The following is a 15,442-nucleotide window of genomic DNA, read 5'->3' as shown; positions in this document are numbered from 1 at the left end:
TGCATATTGGATGGATTAGTGCATATGTTTTTATAGGTTTGATAATGAAAGGAGAAGATTTTTTTTTTTTTACTTGTGTTTCTCTTTATGTCCTCCAATATCATCTCCTAAATATACATCTAGTATTTATCTATCATGTGTTCGGTAGTTATATAATGGATGTTCGTTTTTTTATCAAACATACATACTCTAGATAACTACTAGATGTGTATTTAGGGGATTCAAGAGAAACATTCCAACATAATTGATTAAGTTGGCTTGTGATGATAAACTTGGTATAGATTTTTAATTTTCAAATTTCAATAGGAATTGCTATCAATATTTTTTATTTTTTATGATGAAAATTGGATGCAGGGAAAGTAATCATCATACAGTCTCTAACATGGGCTATTATGGTAGCGTCCAATCTTGTTCTCTTCACAATTTGCGCCACAAAAAGAGGCCAAGATTTCAGCTTTTTATGCCCATTCTTATTCAGAGCTTTCTCAGTTCTTCTCCTCTTTGGCCCCATTCAGGTATTTAACTCTTAAAAAATTTCTGATTATTTACTAATTAATCAGAAAATTAGCCCTTGTGTAATTTAACAGTGTGATCATTTTCATACAGGTTTTGTTTCCATTACTTTTGTTTCCATTAGGTAAATGGCCACATAGAATATATGGGTGCCTTGCATCTATTATATTTTGTCTCTGCCTTGTATATCACACAGACAACCATATCAAGAGGTTCCTCTATGATGGGTCCACTTGGGCTTCTGTTTACTTGTATCTAGATATCATTGGCCTCTTCTTCTCCCTAGTTAGTACTAATATTTTGGAGCTGCTGATTGAAGATCACGATATTACAAAATATTATATTCCAATGTAGTTATGTGCTTTTATTTTTCAAAATTCCGAGGTTGCTTTATGAAATTATAACTATAGCATTGGCAGTTTCATAGAATAATTTTGTCCCTAAATATGAGTTCATTTGAGTACTATGGATGGATGATGTTGAAAAACACATGTTCAATGTTACATTTGTTTTTGTCTTTGCGTAACGATTGAGAGAAACCTGGAAATGCCTCGAGTCCATGTATCGTATTCTCTTCCTGGACATGACGGTAAATCCATGAACATTTCTAGCACAGCATCTGCATACTGGTAACTCACTCTTGTTCTATGTATGTAATTGTAAACAGAAACTATTTTTCCAAACAAGATATTGAGTTAGTCTTAATAGAATATTTTGTAATCGATAATAATGATAATCATACTGTTAGGGGTGCGTTTGAGTAAATTCACTACCGTTAGCAACTAGTTCTTGGCTGCAGGAACCTATAAAACTATCTGCATTCACAATTTCTCCACTACCAACTTGTGCTGCTGCACCTGTTTATGTTATTATCTTTTCCACATAATGGTGTGCCCCACGTTCCTTTCCCAAGCTGTGTCACAGCAGCAATATTCCATATCAAGGGCCATATGGTATTGACCACATTTTATCCTTGTGAAACTAAAGATTTGGAATAACTTTAATTAACCAATTTGAATGGTTGATTCAAATATGTTTTGGTTTAGAAGAGATTGTCCAACTGCATAATCTAATGTCTTAATGGTATCTTGTATATCTCATTTAGGATTTTAAGATAAGGTCTGCTTTTGTTCGTACGTTGCGACGTCAAGACTTTTTTGTTTCTACAGCCTCAAGGGAACTGCGGTTAGGGGATGGATTGATATATACGGGAAAATAGGATTATAAGAACGAACAGATAAAACCCGACCCTCAATGTAGGGATTTTAATGACTTAGAATAGAATCCGATACAAAAGAGAAATTGTTGTATAAAATGTAAAGATCGGCTTTTAGGGAAGAAGATTGTTGAAACATTTGATTGATTTCATATGAGCCACAAAGGCAAGCTTAAATACAACCATTACTCCATTAGAGGTAAAATAGTAAACTGATAAAATAAAACTACTATTTAAAATTAACTACTAAACTCCTAATTCCGTTACATGAACTACATGTTGTATTTAGAATTGTGATATTACTGCATTTGACGACAACATTAGCTGTATATAACCAAAATTTCCTACAATATCGAGAATAGCGACACTTACGCTCAGGACCGTACCCGACAATTCGGAGGCCGTGTTATAATCTTGACAATTTTTCATTAAAAAATAGTTGAAAAAAATTCTAACACCGCTTATAATTACAGACAACTGAGTTGTAGTTAAACATATGAGTAATGGTTTAATTAGGACTTTTACCCACATACAAATAGGCCTATGGATAATGCATAATTGACAGCAAAATTGTTGTCTTTCAGTTTAATTAGGACTTTTACCCACATACAAATAGGCCTATGGATAATGCATAATTGACAGCAAAATTGTTGTCTTTCAGACTTTTACGTAAGAAAAAAGGACAATTAGTGACGAATTTTGGTCGTAGGTAAAAAAAAAATTCGCTTTTTAAAATTTTGAGGCCCCTCTAAGTTTGAGGCCCTGTGCCAAGGGCCTTGATGCACTTGCACAGGGCCGGCCCTGCTTACGCTATATGATTATTTTTTTGAAGAAAGCATTAATTGATTTTGATCACGTTCGAAAGGAAATAATAAATGTATTACAATGAGCGTCAAATGTGTTAGCTGTGGCAGCTGTAGCAGTAAGAGTAGTGATATCATCATGAGAACCGACATTAAGAGCTGAGCTGATCACGGAAACAAGGTGGTCGCGCTCAGCCCCCATTGCTTCAGCAGCCTCCTTCACTCATTGCGCTTCTACTAATGTTGCAGCTGAAGCAACAGCCATGTCAGTTTTGGGCATTGTCTCACCCTTGTTTGGTGTTGATGAGGCAACTGTGGTAGCCGCAATGGTTGTTATTGCGCTTCCTCTTTCAACCATCTTCCCACCATTAAACTAATGGTTTTCTCAAAGGCCATGAAAGCTTGGTAATCATAATAGAATCTAAGGCTTTTTCAGTTTCTTTTAGTTGGGAGAATATTTTAGAAACCGAGAGAATGAATGAATTTAAAGAGATTGAAAACAAAAAAGGGATGGACCTCCATAATAAGAAAGATTACAAGGAAGATAGTGTAGAAATCATGATAATCAGAACATATTTTTTCACGTTTCCATATCCAGGCATGTCATGTTACAACCTGCTAGGTCTTATGGGTGCAGTTCAAACTATATTATGACTCCATCCATTCTTCTTCGTCTATCTTCTAGGGTGACTACCGACAAAAACTTGCAAACATTGTTTCCACTTATCTTTATCTTACTACGCGCACGATTTTTTTTTTTTCATGATATTCTTTAGAGCATTGATAATTCCAACATCGTTGTCGCCTATTTGAATCTCATAAGGTTCGAGAGATTAGTCTTTACGAGGTTGTGCTTGGAGGATACCTAATTCACGGAAAGAAAAAAAAACATGAAGATCATGTGTTACTCAACTCCGGGGGACATAAAAACTAGTATTTTTTTTTTTGTGGTGGCCGGGGTTAGAACCTGAACCCCGACCCTTGCATATATTATGCATTGTCTATACCAACTGAGCTAGACTCACGATGACATAAAAACTAGTATTTAAAACAACATAAATAGTTTTTCATACTATGTCTATCTTTGCTGTCTTGAAAACATTTCTCTATATATTTAAAAGATTTAAATAAACGAAGGCATGTTCTCCAACCAAACTACTATTATGTTATAATAATTATAATTATGCTATAATATTAGAAAATATCTTCTAACATATTTTAGAATTAGATCTAATTAAATGAAGATTTTTTATATATTTTTTTTGAGGGATTATATTTTTATTATTACTTGGTCTTGACATATGATTCAGTCTATATATAAATATAGAATAGTATTAAGTTTTTGTACATCAAATTTTTATACAAAATTTTGTATCCTAATAGAACCCTAGCCTCATAGAACCTTTGCCTCCTTGTGTAGGAAACATGACTGAAAAAAGAGATGTGGAGAGTGGGGAAAGAACCCTTTACCCTACGATGCTTGAGAGTCCTGAATTAAGATGGTCCTTCATTCGTAAGGTTTATTTCATCATCACCTTTCAGTTGCTTCTCACTATCGCTGTTGCCTCCGTCGTTGTATTTGTTCGTCCCGTTGCAAATTTCTTCATTAACACTGAAGAAGGCTATGCTCTTTATCATGCCCTTCGCATTGTACCATGGATAAGTGCGTGTCTTATTCTTTTTTCTTTTATCATGATTATGTTTTTTTATATCTTCATCATAACTTGGTTAATTATTGTATTTTTAGAATTATTAGGGTTAAATAAGTTTTTCGTGCTATAAAATTACTAACTTTTGTTTTTGTCCTTATAAAAAATGCCGGCATGATTGTGTCCTATAAAATTTTTCAACATGTGAGATTAAATCCTCATAAACTCAAATTTATTTAATCATTCTTAAACTTTTTAATTAAACTTTTTAATTTTTAATGATTTTTTGCATGCATATTATCTTTTGTGGATGAACTTTTTATAATGTTTTAAACATGTCTGGAAAAAAAATCACTTAAATATTTAAAAGTAAGTTTCACATAGTTAATTTTGAAATGTTTAGAGACACAAACATGTAACTCTTAAGCGTTTATGAGAAAGAAAAAATAAAATTTATAATTTTATAAATAAGTAAAAAACTTATTTAACCTAATTATAAGACATTTTTTTAGGAAACCTAATTATAAGACTCTTATTCCTACTAATTGTTTACTTTACAGCATTCTATCCACTAATTTATTATAATGACAAGCACACTCTCAATTACTTCCTCCTCCTCCAATTTTTCACCGTCACCTCAGCTTTTACCATTGGATTGACTTGTGCTTTTGTTAGCGGTACGTACTCAATTATCTTCTTTGTTTTTTATTAATTAATTACGTCTTCTGATAATGATAAGTATATATATTTTTGTCACTAATATTTTTTGTTATATCAATTTCAATATTCAATGACAAAATTACTCAAAAAAATATTCAATGACAAATTTATTTTTTCAAATGCAGGGAAAGTAATTTTAGAAGCTGTCATATTAACTAATGTGGTTGTGTTCAGTTTGACTCTCTACACATTTTGGGCCGCAAAAAGATGTTATGATTTCAGCTTTTTAGCTCCATTCTTGATTGGAGCTTTGTTAGTTCATATCCTCATTGGCCTGATTAAGGTATTTTGCTATTAAAATGCTTATGTTTAGTGCTTAATAATTTACATGCAAATTAGCTTTGTAATAGTGATATTGATATATCTAAATAATAACATTGTGATCCTTTGTTTACAGGTTTGGTTTCTATTAGATAAGTTGTCACATATTATTATCCATGGGTGCTTTTCATGTATTACATTTTGTGGCTGTATTGTATATCACACTTACAAGATAATCAAGAGGTTCTCCTATGATCGGTCCATTTCTTCTTCGGTTTTGTTGTATCTAGAGATCATCTGCTTCTTCCTCTATCTAGTTACTACTATATTATTTTTTGGAGCTGCAGCTTGAAGATCATATAATTACAACATATTATATTCCAATGTAGTTCTGCATTTTATTTTTTAAAATTCCAAGGTTGCTTTATGAAATTATAACTATAGCTTGGATATATGAGTTTCATTCTCAAATTACTAGATACGTTAATTATTATTTTTATCAATGATACTCAATTAAGTTACCGTATTTTAGTGCTATTGTACTAGTTGCAGCACATATTTGCAATATCTATATATACCAATTGAAATAGAGAAAGAGTGTTTATAATAAGGGACACAGTTACTATATAACATGTTTTCATAGTGTTGAATCCAGATATATTATTCTCTTTGATGGGTGAATGGAATTGTTGCCTTTCCACCCTTGCTTTCTGGAGACCTTCCTCATAAAGACACAAATGCACCAGACTTAAGAGTGGCGACTAGCGCAAGCATTGACCAGTACCCTTGCTAAAGTATGAGCAACTGAATTCACTTGTCACCTAATAAACTGTAACACAATTTGAATTAACAGACAAAATATTTGATGTTACTAATAATGGAAGCAAATTTTGATGCAAGCCTAGCTGAAGTGTTGTTAATAGCATCGACCCGACTTTAGAATCGCTTCCAAAAATAACATTCTCCCCGCTGCATAGCTTCAAGGAGACTGATAGCTTCACTTTCTTTTATCTGAAACGCAGTAGGAATCCACAATGTATGTGTTGACGTGCCACGTGAGACAATTTTCTGGTGGCTTTTTCTACAAATTGCACTGATGAACCTGCATAATTTCTGCACCAGACCTGCTAATGCACTGGCCACAATTTTGTTTAACCGACTTTCACTCTTGCCACATCCTAGCAGCCTTGTTTCTAACCTGATCAGGCCACAATTTTGTTTAACCTGATCAGCCACATTTCAAAATGAACATCAAAATACACCTGTAATTAACATATGCATGCAGTTGTGATATTTGAACATCATATTACAAGCATACTCTATGTTTATTTCTAGCTTTTCCACGATTTACACGCATTTCAAAAATACGCACAAAATCCAAAGGACTTCCTAGTAATTTTAATGACAAAAATCATTTCTTCTTAACACAGAACCATCAAATCTACAAATTTCAAATCATATTAACCCATGTTTAAAAATGAACATCCAAATACACCCGTGATTAACACACATACAATTGCAATATTTTAACATCAAAACAGAAACACATCTGCGTTTATTTCTAGCTCATCTATTATTTACACACGTTTAAAAAATACGCACAAAAACCAAATGACAACCAAGTAATTTGTTTCAAAAATATGCACAAAATCCAAATGACAACCAAATAATTTTAATGTCAAAAAATCAATTCTTTATAATATTAGAAAATATCTTATCTTTAATATACATATTACATTAAGTATCTTATATTTTTTTTATAAAATAATCTTAAAATATGTTTTAGAATCATATCTAAAAAAGATTTCTATTTATTATTATTATTATTATTATTATTATTATTATTATTATTATTATTATTATTATTATTATTATTATTTGTTCTTGATATATGATTTTTTTTTGGTAGTGTCTTGATATACGACGATTTAGTCTATATAGGATGGCAATGGGTACCCAATGGGTAGGGTACTATAGTACCCTTTCCCATACCCGCATTTGTAAAAAAATGCCCGTACCTCGTGGGTAACAACGTTTGTAAAAAATGCCCGTACTCGAAACTGTACCCTCGTGGGTAACAATTTTAGTGTCATTCCCAATACCCTGTGGGCACCTAAGTGCCCATACCCGTACCCATTACCCGCACTTTAATTGTAAAAAGACAATAAAAAACATCACAATTGAAATAAAACTATGATCCAATTTTTTTTTAAAGCAACTCATAAAATAGTAGAAATTGTAGTATTTCACCAAATAAAAAAACATCCAAAATATTCATCAAAAATTAAAATAAAAACATTCAAAATACATATAAAAAAGTGCATGCTAAAATAAACATCAAATTGATTTAAATCATATATTTGTAGCTCGTGAACTTATGAAGGTAAGGATGAGACGATTACTGTAATAGTTTTTAGGGTTAGGTTTATCCTTAAATAGCTAAGTAAATTAAATAATTGTACACAAAAAATAAATAAAATATTTATTATATTATATAAATATGTATATGCGGGTTGCGGGGCTGGGTAGTATAGTGCCCTTACCCGCACCCATACCCATCTAAATTTGCGGGTAATTACCCGGACCCAAGCCTATATCCATAAAAACGGGGTTTTACCCTACCCATTGCTGGTATTTTTTGTGGATGCCCATCAGGCCTGGGTCCAATTGTCATCCCTTATATATATATATATATATATATATATATATATATATATATATATATATATATATATATCATCTTAAAATATATTTTAAAATTAGATCTAAAAAAAAGATTTTCTATTATATATTTTTATTATTATTATTATTTGTTCTTGATATATGATTCGGTCTATATATAAATATAGATTAGTTTTTTTTTTTTTTTTACAAAATATAGATTAGTTTTTTTTAATTTATAAGACATGACCCAAACCCGACGAATATAAAATTACTTTATTAACCTTTTTGTTTATATAAATAGAAACACAAACCTAAACAATTTCCTTCGGCATATGTCAAACAGCACTTCTCTTGGTTCTCTCTCAAGCGGCCGTCGCTGCTAGCAAAGCTGGTGACGTTAGTGTTTCTTTCTCATTTCATTCATTCTGTTTCTCTCTTTATTTATCAATGTCGGTTCTCTATATGAATTGTTTTTCAGGTAATTCGAAAAGGGTTCTATCAGACCAATTACGTCCAAAACAAAGGATTGGTATGTTTCCTCTTCTCTTGTACTTTTTCTTCGATCATAAAATGTCGTTGTTATTTTTTGAAATCGTATTTTTTTTTCTTTTTCATTTGTCTTCGATATTATTGCAATTGGTGTTGATTCCAAAGCTATTTTAATATAGGCACCAAACTGATAAATTAGCATAACGTATTTTGGACTAAAACTTTAGCTTTTGATTTTATTACATTTTTGGAATTTGCTTTCAATACACAAAATTTTTATTGCATATTTGGATTTTCTTATTAAAAAATTATTCAATACGGGTACGGAGATGAGATACGAGAATCAGGAATATAGATGGGAAAGGTAAAACCCGCCTCCACCCCGCCTCATTGCTATTCCTACACATGTGCCACGAGAAAGAAACCATGGCCTAAACGTTTAGGAATCACTCTTTGTGTTTTTAGGCCTGAAGTGAAAAATGTTGTAGGTTCCTGCAGTGTCATTTGTTTTTTTTTTTTTTCGCTAATATTTTATTGTTGTTGTTTTCCTATTGGATGAATTTGTGCATAATATTTTTAAGTAGATAATAAAAAGGACAAGAAAATTGATTAAGTTGGCTTTTGATAAACTTGGATTAGATTTCAATTTTTAGTAACAACTTTAGTTTTTTTTTTTTTGGAAATGCTGTTTTTTTACAAAATCTAAAACAACGAAACCGACGAGCGCATGTATTTTAGGCGATTTCGTCCACCAATTCTTTGTGTATTGTGTAAATAGCAAATGAAATTTTCGTTGATTTTTCATAAAAATATACTACACTTCAGCATTCTTGTGTTTCGTTTCTCACACGATTCGTAAGAAATAGAGAAACTCTATTTTTTCTTACGATACTTGAAACGGGATACTGGTAAATTAATTCTAGAAGTTGTCATATTGACTATTGCAGTTGTGTTCAGTTTGTCCGATCAACTTTTATTTTCTCACAAACTCAACTATAAAATGGAAATTGTTAATTCTTTAAAACATCAATCCTTGAAAGTACACTAGTCGAAGACAAGGGCAATGAAGAAAGAAATTTGGAGGAATTTGAAAGAAACATAAGTAGGGGTATCATGGAGTTGAAAAAAAAACTTTGTAATAAAGTAAATAATCCAGCAAAAAATAAACAAAATAAACAAGATAGAAAAGGAGTAATGAGCAAACAATAGACAAGATATTGTAGAACATGCACAAGTTGGTAGATTTTTGTCATGTTGATGGATCTGTGTATGAAATTATTCCTGAAAATGGAAAACCATTGAGTGCTGCATCTGGAAATCTCTAGTGTTGGTGAAAAGAAAAAGTGAGGTTTGATAGAAATGGTGTTGCGCAATAGTTGAGTATCAAAAAGAATTTCGCTATAATGTTATTGTTTCGGACCAAGAAGTATTTCACTTCAATAGAGATATTTGGTTGTAAATCAAATCAAAGGAGAGGTATGTTCGTTTCAAATTCATTTTGATAGCAATTATTTTTATACAAACTATGAAGCACCGAAACAGACACTATAATCAGTTTCATGACAGACATAGAGCATAAATGTGAGTGTCATGTATAGTGTCTGTTTTGGTGTTTAATAGTTTCATAGTTTGCATGTAAATAATTATTATCAAAATGATTCTAAGTGTACGTATCTCCTTTGATTTGGATTACAACAAAATTGCATAAGACATGCAAAAGTGTCCCTAATGTTGTGTTTAGGAGATACTTTATTATCTCCATTGAAGTGGAATACTTTGGTCCGAAATATTAACATTATAGCGAAATCCTTTCTGATACAAAATGATCATTTCTATCAAACCTCACTTTTTCCTGCCACCAACAGTGAAGATTTTCAGATGCAACACTTATTGGTTTTCCATTTTCAGGTATAATTCCATACACAAATCCATCAGAATGACCATCTTCCAACTTGTGCTTGTTCTACAATATTTTGTCTATTGTTTTGATCATTACTCCTTTTTTATCTTGTTCATTTTTTGCTGGATTATTTACTTCCTTACTATGATTTTTCAATTCCATGATACCACCGTTTATATTCCTCCAAATTTCTTTCTTCATTGCCTTTGTCTTCAACTTGTGTACTTGCATTTTATAGTTTTTAATTTTTGCATCTAATCAAATTTTTATACAAAACTTTGTATCCTATATTTTTCCTCGATTTCAAAACACGGGTATGAGACATGAAATATATGTACCCACCGCAACTCATACCCAGACCCATCCCAAATATAAAATTACTTTATTACCCTTTAAATAGAAACACAAAACCTAACCTATTTCCTTTGGCATATGTCAAACGGCACTTCTCTTGGTTCTCTCTCAAGCGGTCAACACTGCTCACAAATCTGGTGATGTTAGTGCTTCTTTCTCATTTCATTTCATTCATTTTGTTTCTCTCTATATTTATCACTGTTCTCTATGTGAATTTTTAGGTAATTCAAAATGGGTTCTGTCAGACCAAATACGTCCAACACAAAGGATTGGTATGTTTCCTCTTCTCTTGTACTTTTTCTTCGATCATAAAATGTCGTCGTCAGACCAAATACGTCCAACACAAAGGATTGGTATGTTTCCTCTTCTCTTGTACTTTTTCTTCGATCATAAAATGTCGTCGTTATTTTTTGAAATCATATTTTTTTCATTTTCAATTATCTTGGATATTATTGCAATTGGTGTTGATTTCAAAGCTATTTTCATATAGGCACCAAACTGATAAACTAGCATACGTATATAGGACTTAAGCTTTATCTTTTGATTTTATTACATTTTTGGAATTTGCTTTCAATACACAAAATTTTATTGCATATTTGGATTTTTTTTATTAAAAAATGATTCACAAGGAGTACGGAGATGGAGATAGGATACGTCCAGGATGGGGATGTGATTCAATTTCTCATCCTGTTGGATATGAGTAGAATAAAGGATAAGTATATATGTTGTAGGATCTTACTAATTATCACCGTCACTTCTGCTCTTCCGATTGGATTGGATTGTGCCTTTGTTAGTGGTATGTGCTCGATTTCTTCTTGTTTTTATCAATTCTTTTGATAGTGTTAAAAAAAAAATTTGACGCCAATATTTTATTGTTGTGGTTTTCCTATTGGATGAATTCGTGCATAACGTTATTAAGTAGATAATGAAAGGACAAGAAAATTGATTAAATATTTGGAATAACATTAAATAACGATTTTGAATGGTTGATTCAAATATGTTTTGGTCTTTTGTAATTTTTCCGCTCTTTACGCATCTTGTGCTTGAATGGATTTTTAATATATTATTTATTTGGCTTCTTTAAAACAAAATGGTTGTCTAAAAGAGCATGTCCAGCTGCATAATATGATGTCTTAATGGTTTCTTGTATATCTCATTAATGATTTTACGGTAAGGACTATTGCTGTTGGTATGTTGCGATGTCAAGGTTTTTTATGTTTCTACAAGGAACTGCTGTCTGTTAGGGGGATGGACTACGTTGTATCTAGAATTGTGACATTACTGCATTTGAAAGCAACATTAGCTGTATATAACTTCAATTTTCTACAGTATCAACAATGGTGACGTTTGCATGATATGAAAAATATATTTTTGATTACATTATAATAGAAAATGGATGCTTAACAATGAGTATAAAAAATATCTTACCTTTGGCAGTTGCAGCAGTTAGAGTAGTGCAATCATCATCGTGAGAATGGGGACATTAACCGCTGAGCTGGCCACGGAAACAAGGTGGCCGCGCTCAGCTTCCATTGCTTCAGCAGGCTCCACACATTGCGCTTCCACTAATGTCAGGTTTGGCCATCTTCTCATCCTTGTTTGGTGTCGATGAGGCTGCTATTTCAGCCGCAATGGCTTCTATAGCAGAAGCAGCAGCGGCCACAATAATAGTAGCATGCAGCTGATCATTATGTGCTAGGTTTTCCTCTTTCTTCTTTTCTCTTCTCTCTTTCAACCATCTTCCTATAGTTTTCGGTCCTGAACAAGCCTTGTCATTACCAATAGCAGCAGCATTTGCCTTCCTACCATTAAATAACAGGTGAATGGAATTGTTTTCCTAAAACAACTGCACAAACCAACAGGAATAAGCACAAACAACATGGTAAAATATGTTAGTGTCTGGCTTATTAGAAAATAAGCTAATAGAGTTTATCATGGTTTAGTAAAAATTTATTATATACCTTAACAACATCGTCAAGTTCATCAGAATGAGAAATTGCTGGACTATTTTTTCCGGTTAATGAACCTCCTCCATTCAAAGGCACGCTGCTGTAAGATAATCTACGTGACGTTAACGAGGAAAATTCCTGTTACGTATATAATTGACAAATAACAATTAAAGAGAACTGCTAAGTAGCTATCAGAGGAAGCAAAAGAGAACTGATTCTTTGACAGTGTTGAGAGCTCATCACAGACAGTGTGGTTACAGGTTTCTTCCGGAACAGAACCATTTGAAGGCATGCATGGAGAAAGAGATGGTTGAGAATGAGCTGGAGCAAGAGCTTCTGTGACTTTGAGAGCTGAAGCGCTCCATGACCTTGACAGAAACTCAATTGGAACTCGAGGACTCACCCTAGCTGACATGATGTTCCATGTCAAGAACAATTCAAGAACTTTTTGCATATTTACTTTCCTAAGATATTGTATGATGTATGACCACACAGTGTAAAACATTTACCTGCAGCAAGATATCTATATGGATACACCCCAAATGGATCGAGTCAGCCGACAGGTCACCATCTCCAGATCTGATTTTGTTTGGTTGCGACTCGTGGTATAATGTTCGACGATATGATGTGCTGATTTTCCTTGTACAATATTACATATAGAATATGAAACAGGTTATATAGTTTTGTATTTTGTTTAGTCAATCCCGAAAATTAAACACCTTAGATTTGTTTAGCTGATTCTATCTTTGTTTCTGGGTTATCAAACATGAGTTATTAATTTTCATAGGTTAAGCAAGGATGAACCTTCTATTTGATTTCTTTGTAGTCTAGATTTTATTTTCAATACAGCTTTTGTTGTTCATAAGCTATTGGATTATATCTTTTGTTAATAACAAACTCTTTTGGAGAACTTCCTGATAAGGACATAAATGCACCAGACTTATAGTCCTTTCTTTAACATGTAAAATTCAGTCAATATTTAGATAAACAAATGAGGACCCCCAAAGCCAGAGACTATTCTTTAAACCATAAATAAATTCATAGGGGTAACTTGGTTTTCAAAGGAAAATGATATCACAGAAGTGGTAACTTCTAAACAAACTGAATTTCAAGAGTATGTAACCGAAAGATTAATTGTAGATATCTTTGATGTTTTTAAAAACGGTATTATAGGTAGCCGCAGTTCCATGATTAAATGACAGTAAACCACTCACCCCAACCCTCCAAAAAGCCCCTCCCAAACAGACCCTTAAGCTTCAATTAAAAAAAAGGCACCAGAGAAACTTACATTGATGCACAAGAAGCGTGGGATGGATCTAATGAGGGTTTAAGAAGTTTCCCTCTTTCAATGTGATACCAAAGAATGCATTTGAGGGGGTAAATATATTATTTATATTCCAATATCATTGTGTGGGAAACTATATTTATATTAGTTTTTTTTTACAAAAGAACTCCTCCGTTTAGTAATAAGAATAAATCAATATAAGTGGGAGAAAAATCAAAACACTGGTGACTAGCCTAAGAATGCCCTTGTTAAAGTATGAGCAACCGAATTCGCTTGTCGCCTAATAAACTTTACCACAAACTTTGAATTAACAGACAATTTGTTTTAATGTTAGTAATAGTGGAACCAAATTCTGATGCAAGTCTAGCTGAACAGTGAATAGCGTCAACTGACTTTGGAATTGCTTTCAAAAATAACATTTTCCCAACCTCTTTGGTGAGCCCACTGCATAGCTTCATCGAGACTCGTACCTTCACCTTTTTAAATAAAAAATCTGAATCACTAAGAATCCAGAAGGTGAATGCTGCGACAAATTGGTCATGATGGTAGGGAATACATCTCAGAAAAACGGTCTGCAATGTATGTGAAAAGAATGCCATGTCGACGTTGCACGTGAGCCAATTTTCTAGCGGCTTTTTCCACAAATTACACTGCTGATGAACCTGCATAATTTCTGCACCAGACTTGCTAATACGTTAGCCACGATTTTGTTAAACCGAATTCCACTCTTGCGACATCCTAACAGCCTTGTTTATAATCTGATCAGGCCCTTCTTTGATGTTATTCCAAACCAGATTGTTCCTATTGCACCAAAGCTCTCAAACAAGCATAAAAAAGTTATGCACTTGTTGCGGACTCAGTTCCAAAAAGATGGCAGAAAAAAGGTCCTTAATTGAGTGCACCGTAGCAGCCACCTTATTCCAAACAGCACTGTTGTAACGGCATTCCACCAGAGAAAATGCCAATCATCCTCATCACCTTCTTCACAAAACAGACAGACAGCCCCCTGTTTAAATCCATTCCTTCTCTCTGTTTCTAAAATAGTCTCCCAACTATATTTTTCTTGAAAGACCTAGTGTTCTTCCAATCAAAATCCCTCTTCATAAACAAAAAAACAAGTCATCATTTCCTCTTATAATACTAAGTTACTTGGCTATTGATTTTTACCCTTTCTTAAAGGCCATGAAAGCTTCACAATAGAATTTAATGCTTTCTAAGTTTCTTTTAGTTAAGCAAGAGTAGATTTCGGCTAAATTTAGTTGGTAGACTATTTTAGAAACATAGAGAAGGATGGATTTAAAGAGAATGAAAACAAAAAAGGGACGGCCCTCCATAATAAGGAAGGTTACAATGAAAATAGTGTAAAAATCATGGTAAGAGCAGGTTTTTGCACTTTTCTCTATCAAGGCATATCATGTTAGCCAAGTCTTATGGGTGCAGTTCAAACAAACTATACGGTTACAATTAAACCATGCTCGACCTCTTACAATTCAACCCAACGTAGAGACCTTCAACTTAGAGTGTCAAATGATAAATACTTTTTTTTTTTTTTTTTTTTGAGGTAAAATGATAAATACTTATCTATAAGATCTTTCAATAATAATAATAATAAGGATAAATATTACACTAGGAATCCTTT

The 15,442-nt window shown here is 32.7% G+C and overlaps 1 protein-coding gene and 1 pseudogene across 1 annotated transcript; one reads left to right on the top strand and one right to left on the bottom strand.

The window, feature by feature from the left end:
* Positions 1-1,257: 1,257 nt before the first annotated feature.
* Positions 1,258-12,933, bottom strand: LOC146910114 (VAN3-binding protein-like; annotated as a pseudogene).
* On the top strand, positions 3,931-11,273 carry LOC146910115 (protein LIFEGUARD 4-like). Its single transcript, XM_085724963.1, has 6 exons — positions 3,931-4,138; positions 4,225-4,269; positions 4,742-4,858; positions 5,027-5,184; positions 10,791-10,841; positions 11,199-11,273. The coding sequence occupies exons 1-6, from the start codon at positions 3,958-3,960 to the stop codon at positions 11,271-11,273; spliced, it is 627 nt and encodes a 208-aa protein (XP_085581089.1). The 5' UTR covers positions 3,931-3,957.
* Positions 12,934-15,442: the final 2,509 nt, after the last annotated feature.

The sequence above is a fragment of the Medicago sativa genome, chromosome 7, assembly GCF_051527215.1.
Source record: "Medicago sativa cultivar Bolivia chromosome 7, Bolivia_mono, whole genome shotgun sequence".
Lineage (NCBI taxonomy): Eukaryota > Viridiplantae > Streptophyta > Magnoliopsida > Fabales > Fabaceae > Medicago > Medicago sativa.
This window is presented reverse-complemented; position numbering and strand designations above follow the sequence as displayed.

Bases quoted from the DNA above. Each gene is read 5' to 3' on its own strand.
- LOC146910115 (XM_085724963.1), top strand. From the start codon at position 3,958: ATGACTGAAAAAAGAGATGTGGAGAGTGGGGAAAGAACCCTTTACCCT. The intron at 4,859-5,026 runs GTACGTACTCAA...TTTCAAATGCAG, and splicing joins GACTTGTGCTTTTGTTAGCG to GGAAAGTAATTTTAGAAGCT. The intron at 5,185-10,790 runs GTATTTTGCTAT...GTGAATTTTTAG, and splicing joins TCCTCATTGGCCTGATTAAG to GTAATTCAAAATGGGTTCTG.